This window comes from Acyrthosiphon pisum, chromosome A1 (assembly GCF_005508785.2).
Source record: "Acyrthosiphon pisum isolate AL4f chromosome A1, pea_aphid_22Mar2018_4r6ur, whole genome shotgun sequence".
NCBI lineage: Eukaryota > Metazoa > Arthropoda > Insecta > Hemiptera > Aphididae > Acyrthosiphon > Acyrthosiphon pisum.
This window is the reverse complement of record NC_042494.1, coordinates 39,685,351-39,693,835: the sequence shown is the minus strand read 5'-3', so window position 1 is coordinate 39,693,835 and position 8,485 is coordinate 39,685,351. Positions and strand designations below refer to the sequence as shown.

Below are 8,485 nucleotides of genomic sequence, written 5' to 3'. Positions count from 1 at the left end.
CTACTTTCGGGACATAGGGGTAATTACCTAGTTAATTTAGAAAGAATTATTGAATTTAATATTTATTATTGTATACCTAATCGACTATAAATTTTAATATAACAGACAAGTGACAACAATATTCGAATTCGGGACTCGGGTATTTTTTCAGGTTATTGTTTAAAGGACTTTCTCCACCTTAAAGTTTATATTAAATGACCTGCGAGGAAATCTCTCTCCTGCACTTTTAGAGAGTATTTTGATTATCAAATGTAACACTCAATTAAAATTAGCAGCCATAAATATATAATGTTTGCATTAATGTTATCATGTTCATTGGGTATTATAAGCTTTATTGTTAAAAGTTAACATTTTATAATTTTATATAGGTATTTTGAAGTTGTGGACTTTTAATAAAAGAATTAAAGATAATTTTATTTGAGTTGTCTTTTTTAATTTTTCACATGTAACCCGGTTTTAAACCCGAAACCCGCAAAAAATTGTACCCGGTTTTGAACACGAAACCCGAAATATTTTAACCCGTTTTGACTCCCTGCTTCAAACTAATTTTGAAAAATTATTTAGATTTTTTGGTGTTTTCTTGTTTTTAGTAACTTGCAAATTTTTTTCTTTTGCAAGTGAATATCATTCCTGTTTTGACATACTGTGTTATGATATATTTGGTTAATATTTGACTGTGTATTGAGCAACCAACCTTTGTCAAAAATTGTGTTTATATATTTCTTCAATAACTACAAATTATGATAGAAAAATGTATATGAAGTTTTTAAATTGAAATGCAACATTACAAACATGATCTTTTACCGGGACAGATAGTTATACATATTTAGATATTTTACAGTATAATCTAGTACAGTGCTTCTCAATTTTTTTTGACTAGAGGCTCCCTACATTTAATGAAAAACTGTCAAGGCCTTAATCAAAATTATAAATTGTTTTTCTAAATTAGGTATACACTAAAATTACATGTACTATTTCACACAGATAAATTATTAAAATGTATAGTAAATTAATGTTTTAATATACTTTTGAGAAATATTAATAATAGTATTAAATTTTAAGTATTTAGACTTTTTCTATAAACGCTTAAAGTCTAAAGAAAATAAGCACTGATCTAGGATGCCCCGCATATACCTAAGTCTATCAACTATTTAGCATATAGATATGTTTCTATCCCAGGATCTCAGTTAATATATAATAATATATAGGAAATAGCATTGATTTTATAATATACTATAAATACTATGAATATATTATAAAATTAATGGTGATAGGTACAACTGAGTAATAAATAGTTATTAAAAGATATTCAAAATATATGCATTTTGGTAACACAGGTAATATGAATATATTAGTAATATTAATATTAGTACTAGTATTATGAATTGTATTTAAAATCAATAATTATTATTTGTTAATTATAACACTTTGAAAGCATTATGTATGATAATTTAGTGAATTAACTCTTACATTTTTCATAAATTTTTTTTGTAATAGGAAATTTAAAAATGACAATTTAGTTAATTTAGTCAATTATATAATATATTTTAATAATATTAATAGTTGTATTTGATAAAAAGAAAGTATTTAAATACATGTATACAAATAATTTAGAACATTTTGAATTTTATTCCTTAATAATAATATATTTTAAATTTTCTATAGTTTTGGTGTACTAAAGTGTTCGTTTTTCGCCTCTTTAGGACATATAGCGCTCCCGGTGGTGGCAACTATCTGTAGTAAAATTTTTCAAATCAAGTTTTCAAACAAGTGACGACTCCTTATCAATACACCGAGCAATACACCTTGATTCGAGTATTGATACTTAAATAAAATACCTAGTGTGAAACAAGACAAAGTAGATATTTTGTCATGATGTGAAAGAAGTTTCTTGCAATTTTGTATAGATAATATATCAATAATTTAAAATTAATATTTCCGGGCTTAAGTTTTATTGAATTAGGAGTGCTCCAAACCGAATCATAAGAAATCGTTCATTGGTAAGTTTGTCAAATGCTATTTGGTTACTAATAATTCATATATTTACGTAATATACTTTGGTAAAATATTGGGTTCTTGAAAAAAGTATGTGAATTGTGATGTATGTAAGTTCCTACAACAGTAGTTAGTAGATGATATTTTAAATATTCAAGAGTGATTATACTGCACTGATTTTCTGTCTGTTTTACCCACAGTCACGACTATGATATAATATCTTAGTCCTTGCTCACAGTATATTATGTAGAGATTTTTGAAATTGATTAAGTGAAGAAATAAAACCAAAATCATGTTTGAACTACGTGTGTGTGTATCATACATTTATACGTGGTTAGCAGATATCTGATTCAAACTTATTTAACGTCTTTAAAGGTTGAAAGATTTTTGATCTTGAAATTTTCACAAACTACCATTGTTGGTAGGTATATTATAATTGGGTATCAGGCACTTGTCCAAAAAGAATAGAAAAACATACTGTATATATTATATGATGATTACACAGGAAATTATGAGGTATTAATATATTATTAACATTTAATTTTATTTCAGAATAATTATGAGGGAACGAGAACGTTATAAAGATAAAGGACATGATCGTAATAAAGATAAACATCGTGATCGTTCCACTAGTTTAACTAGAGCGCGTAGAGGTAGGTCTCGAAGCTCATCACCAAGAACAAGGCGAGAACCACGTGAGCATTCAAGAAGTCCACGGCGTGTTCGTTCTCGAAGTACTTCACCGAGGGCGAGACGTGATGTGCGCAAAAGAAGTCGCTCTCGTCAGCGTCATTCAAGATCAAGATCACCAGTAAGACGACATTCAAGAGAGAGGCGTCGTTCTAGAAATCGTGATTTAAGAAGATCAAGGTCAAAAACTCCACCAAAAAAAGACAAAAAATACACAAGGTCTGTCCAACATACTGCTCCTAAAGTTACAGAAGAAGATCTGCGTGGAAAAACTGCTGAAGAACAAGAAATGATGAAAATGATGGGATTTTGTAACTTTGACACAACTCATGGTAAAGAGGTAGACGGCAATAATGTTGGTGATGTTCATGTTATACTTAAACGTAAATATCGACAGTACATGAACCGTAAAGGTGGATTCAATAGACCTCTAGATTTTGTAGCTTAAGTATAACAGTATGTCTACTGTATATTTAAATAAAATAATCAATTGTATAATATTTGACTAACGATGATAATTTTACTTTTACTTTTATTAGCACAAGTTCAATTATATATGTAATAAATTATTCTGATTATAATTTCTATTATATCATGCAATATGAAATAATTTTACTTTTATAAAACAACGTTTACAATATTCCTACTATGTATAATTAATAATTTATTTTTGTGGAAATATTGAATACCTAAATTAAATTTACTACAGTAGGTAATATTTTTTCTACAATACGTTGTATTTATTTCTTCTTTGGGTTAAAAAAAATAAAGGTTTTAACGTGTATCGATATTTGTCTATAAAAAGATCACCAAAATCAACATTTTTAGACTTTTTCTGTACCGGAGTTTGTCTTTTGAATGATTATAAATTCAAATAACACAATCAAACATTTAACATATAATATCTAGGATAATATTGATAAATATATTTTATATTAATGTGTTTTATTATCAAAATTATTACATCTATCCATACCAGATAATTTTGCAATTATATTTATTTTGTTTGTGATTTTGATCCATTGTTTCTTCAGTCTATTAATTTACAGTTTGATTTGAAAAATTCTGCAAATTTACATTCCTTCAACACTATATTCTGTGTGAGCATCAAACATTCTTCAGTTGTAATTACTAATATATAATAATAATAATACATTATTATAAAAAAAATTTTACCTTTAGCGGTTGCTTATCTCGTCAAAACCCAATATTTTTTTTGTTTCTTGCCACTCTATCTCTCAAAACACCAGTAGCCAAACTTGAATTTATTTATCTCAAAAATTATTTTATCTCCATCCTATAAAATAAAAATATAATTTGTAAAATTATGATATAGAAACCATAAATTAAGATGGTTTATCTTAGTCCTTGATAGAAACTTATAAAATATGAAACCTCTATTCAATGCATCACAATCAACAGCCGAATACTGATTAATGAGCTATTTTTATTTGCTTCTTTAATAACTGATGATATATTATCCAGCTACAAATATGGAAACCACTATTTTATAAGACAAGATTGAATGTGCAAAATTTGTTTGTCTAAATAGATAAGTGTTTTTCTATATTAAAACTATTATTTGCATTTTGAAGATGAATGTACTATGTCCATTGTCCACACATATTAAATCAATAAATTAAAAAATTACCATTTAAACACTAATTCATTACGGTGTACTTTTTTAAAGCTGTATCAATCTTTCTTAATGTGATCAGACATCACACATTTGAAATCATCTCATTTTTCAAATGGTCCCGCATTTATTCAATATTTCAATTATTTTCATATAAGTATATTTTAAGTTAATTTAATTTTTATTTAAAGTAATTTTAGTTATAAAATGTACACCATTGAGGCGTAGTTATATTATAACTGCTTATTAAGTAGAATTCAAATGCTATGTTACTATTTATAAATATTAGCTTTGCATAAAAATAAAATGAATAGGCGTAGTAACTAAGTAGTAATTGTTTTATATTTTTATCCAATAGATGTCAGTAATATTAAAAACTTTTAAATGTCTCCCTTTTGGATTGGACAATATTAATATGGCCACAATAATCAATCTTGCTATTACTATACTCTGTTCAGAATACGAACACACAGCGCTAGCGCATACAGTAGGGCACATGGTATCAACAGCAATGGTCTGTGGAGTGAAGAGGGTGCGCAAACTAGAACCAGACTTAGTCCGCCACCCAATGCGTTCTTATTCTGAACATAGTAAAGATAAAAAATGTAATTAAATTTACTCGTGGATCAGGGTCCAGAAATTATAGAATAGAAGATTAGTTCCTATTGATCCTGGATTATTGTTCTTCTGTAAGACATTTTGTTTTTATAAAATTATATACATGCAAAATCAAGTATTCTATACATTTAGGTATAAAACTAAATTTATTTAATTTGAATGTTTATTTATTATTATTATTGATATACATAACTTACAATTATTTAAGATAGGAGTACTCAAATTAGTAATTACTCCTATACTACTAATTGTTGATAAAACTGTCAACAATGAAAATAGCAGAATAAAATGGTCATACATATTAAAGTAAAATAAAAACAATTTCTCCAAATAGAATGAAAATAATTTAGGAACGTAGGATTAAACACTGTGAACAATTCTACAATCCCATTTTAGTTTAAACAGGTAAAAAAAAAAACAAATAAACCAACATTGGTTTTATTCATAACCACGATTAGTCTGTTTCAAATTACTATTCACGAAGACAGAAGGTCCACCTCTACCCCTACGTCCTCTGTTGAAATTATTTCCACTTCTGTATTGTTCATCCCAGTTACAATGATGATCATTACGGATTCTATTTTGATCACTACGATAAGTTTTGTTATGTTCCCTGAAGTTTTCTTCTTTACTATAATTATCATTACGGCCTCTATGATTATCGGTTCTAGGTCTGTGGTTATGACTGAAGTTTTCGAATTTCTGCGGTTGGTAAGAGTTTTCCCTACTTTCAAATTTTGTATCGTTTGGCTTATTTTCCCAATCCTAAATAAACGAACAAAAGACAAATAAAAACCAATTAAAAATTTAAAATATGGAGAAAAAAATTTAAGTAAACAAACTTTATAATGGTTTTGCTGTGGTGGTCGATTATCATTTAAAAATTGAACTGGTCCCATATGATTATATTTGTTAATGGTTGAATGTGATGATGGAGGAAGAGGAGCTGCACTTTTTTTGTTATCCTCTAATTTTTGTAAGTTCTCATAGTGTTGAAAGTCATCAAAAATCGAAGTTTCATGTCTATAAGAATGTATTATTCTTAATACTTGTACACCCTGATTATAAGGAACCTCTTGCGTGTCTCTAGAATGAGTCACTGGTTTGTTTTCATTGTTTTCCAAACGAATATGCCTTAATTGGTTGTTAGGTACGTCTTTTACATATATCCATCTAAAAAGAATAAACAATTAAATATCATAATCTATTTAACATTGACAATTGTTTAAAATTACCGAACACCAAACTGCCCTTTCCATTTATCTTGACACCATACTGAACTAGAAGAATTATAATCAACAGCTGATATCATTTCTGCTACGCCACAAAAATGTCCAGATCCATTTACAGAGTACAAAAGAAATATTTTTTTTTTATCTGATGAACTAAATGCTTGATCTAATCGTCTATTTCCATGATCGGTAGAGCACCATATTTCATATTTAATTGATCGATGAATATCATCTTCAGAATAAGATTTAATAATAAAAAATCTTGATCCTTCAGGCGGATTAGAATACTCAGCAGGATTATAATGATTTTTCATTTTTAATTCGTCAATTAATTTATGCTTGGTGTTTTCTTCTGATGGAGAGTTTAAAATCTGTAGTGGTGGTGGTGATGACATGATTATAGTTGGTGGCGGTACATGCCTAATATGATCGGGTGGAGGTATGTGAGTAGGTATTTCTGCCATAGGAGGAGCATTATAGGAAGGAACATTTATATGGTCATTCCAATTTTGAGGTTTTGTTTCCACAACTACAGGAGCTTGAATAATGGGAGCTTGAATAAGGGGAACTTGAACCTGTACAACTGGAGGAGGAGGAGGTGGTTTAGATATAGCCTTTGATTCCCAGTGAACATCATTTTTACCAGGTATTATAGGTTGTGGAGGCATACCTGGACTTTTCTTCTTGGTTACAGAAGTCAATGGCATTATGGGTTTCACTGGTTGGTTTGGGACAGCAGCCCATGTTGATACTTTTTTCTGTTGTATACCACTATTATCTCTATAATCATTCACACTTAATGCTTGTACATCTTGTTCAATGGTTTTTATTTGTTCATTTACTGGAACTCCATACATTTGATCTCCAGCTCTATAATATCCTTCAAATGGCTTTTGAGCAATGTAATAGTTATAGCCAGGGGTAGGGGTAGGATGATTGTATTGAGCATTATAAACACTGGGTTGATTATAAGTCTCTGGGGTAGGCAAATATCCTCCAACATATGTTAACGCTTCAGGAGCATTTGTCCAAGATCGATCCCCCATATTATATGCAGTTGGTGTTGGATATTGATATGGAGCTGGGTTTTGAAACTGGTAATACTGCTCTGGTGTCATAGCATTATTATAACCCTGAAATATGTTTGTAAAATAATTAAAATTGTTAGTTTAATATAATATATATTTTCGAATAAAATATTTAAGGTTTAAAAATATTATTAATTTGAACTATTTTAACTTTTAAAAGAAAATTAAAATGTATTTTGATAATTTTTATTACGCAAACAAGTTATAATGTAAAAACCTATAATTGAATTTGTATTACTAGGTACCTACACAAAAAAAAAAAAATGACTATTACTTACAGGTTGTTGTTGGAGTTGTGGATGCCAAACAGTTTCAAATTGTGCAGCCTCTTTTACTTTGTTGGGATCTTTTGCTCCATCGACTAATTTACAAAACACAGAAACAATTAATACTGGGTATAAGTATATTTAGCTTAAAAGATTTTTTCAGTAAAAGCAATTTTGTACGCTTTCCTAATCTACATTAATTAAGTCTCCAATCTGTGCACATCAGTACACAGTGACCATAAAGTAAACTATCTACAAATTCGCTAGATTAAACCGGCGTGAAAAATAATGCACCGGGATGTTTGGACCATATCATTTTTGTGGGATAATGTGGGATAATTTTAAACCGGTCAAGCTTAGCGAATTTCTAGAATGAGACAATTCTCGTGAAAACTGATGTAAGTAGTAGGTAAGTATATAATATGTAAGCCAAAAATTATATTATTATTGTTGTCATATTTACCTTGGTGTTCTTGTCCCTTGACGCGCTGAACGAGTACATAGAACATGACAAATAAATACAAAATAATACCGAAATATTATAAATTGTACCAATCGCAACAGCCAGTACCTACGTAAGAATAATGGTTATATTTCACCTGTTCAGAAACGCCGGCTGACATTACGACCGTGTTTATAGCGTACAAATACCACCGCGGCGGTCGTCGTGACTGGCAATCAATCACGTTCGACCAATACGACGAACGACTGCAGACTCTCTAGGTGCACTAGGTCGGGAGACTTCCGAGACATTCGACGTACTATAGTGATAGGTAAATCGGCCGTCGACACACACATATACACAACAATGGCGGATTCGGGATTACGGCGAGCCGGAAAACGCGTAAACATTCGTCGAAGCAGTCAGCACACAGATTGCCTGATGCCCGAATGCCGATATAGGTGGTTTATATACCAAGGCGGTATAAGACGAAAACACCAAACAGTAAATAAACAATA

At 29.6% G+C, this 8,485-nt stretch overlaps 2 protein-coding genes across 4 annotated transcripts; one reads left to right on the top strand and one right to left on the bottom strand.

Annotated features, from left to right (window-relative positions):
* Nucleotides 1-1,780: 1,780 nt before the first annotated feature.
* Nucleotides 1,781-3,473, top strand: LOC100167652 (U4/U6.U5 small nuclear ribonucleoprotein 27 kDa protein). Its single transcript, XM_001950792.3, has 2 exons — nt 1,781-2,000; nt 2,548-3,473. The coding sequence occupies exon 2, from the start codon at nt 2,555-2,557 to the stop codon at nt 3,131-3,133; it is 579 nt and encodes a 192-aa protein (XP_001950827.1). The 5' UTR covers nt 1,781-2,000; nt 2,548-2,554; the 3' UTR covers nt 3,134-3,473.
* Nucleotides 3,474-5,088: 1,615 nt separating this feature from the next.
* On the bottom strand, nt 5,089-8,485 carry LOC100168365 (YTH domain-containing family protein 1). Of its 3 annotated transcripts, none has more exons than XM_008182216.3 (6): nt 8,101-8,485; nt 7,989-8,013; nt 7,538-7,620; nt 6,175-7,304; nt 5,782-6,112; nt 5,089-5,704 (listed from the first exon to the last, which is right to left on the bottom strand). In XM_008182216.3, the coding sequence occupies exons 1-6, from the start codon at nt 8,146-8,148 to the stop codon at nt 5,378-5,380; spliced, it is 1,944 nt and encodes a 647-aa protein (XP_008180438.1). In that variant the 5' UTR covers nt 8,149-8,485; the 3' UTR covers nt 5,089-5,377. The 3 variants fall into 3 exon arrangements, with proteins under 3 accessions (XP_008180438.1, XP_029342882.1, XP_001946397.2); XM_029487022.1 differs by having other exon boundaries at nt 8,097-8,484; XM_001946362.4 differs by having other exon boundaries at nt 8,125-8,484.

Excerpts from the sequence above, each read along its gene's own strand:
- LOC100167652 (XM_001950792.3), top strand. The coding sequence starts at position 2,555 with ATGAGGGAACGAGAACGTTATAAAGATAAAGGACATGATCGTAATAAA.
- LOC100168365 (XM_008182216.3), bottom strand. The coding sequence starts at position 8,148 with ATGTCAGCCGGCGTTTCTGAACAGGTGAAATATAACCATTATTCTTAC. Across the intron at positions 7,621-7,988 it reads CAAGGGACAAGAACACCAAG|TCGATGGAGCAAAAGATCCC; the intron begins GTAAATATGACA and ends TTTGTAAATTAG. Across the intron at positions 5,705-5,781 it reads CACAGCAAAACCATTATAAA|GATTGGGAAAATAAGCCAAA; the intron begins GTTTGTTTACTT and ends TCGTTTATTTAG.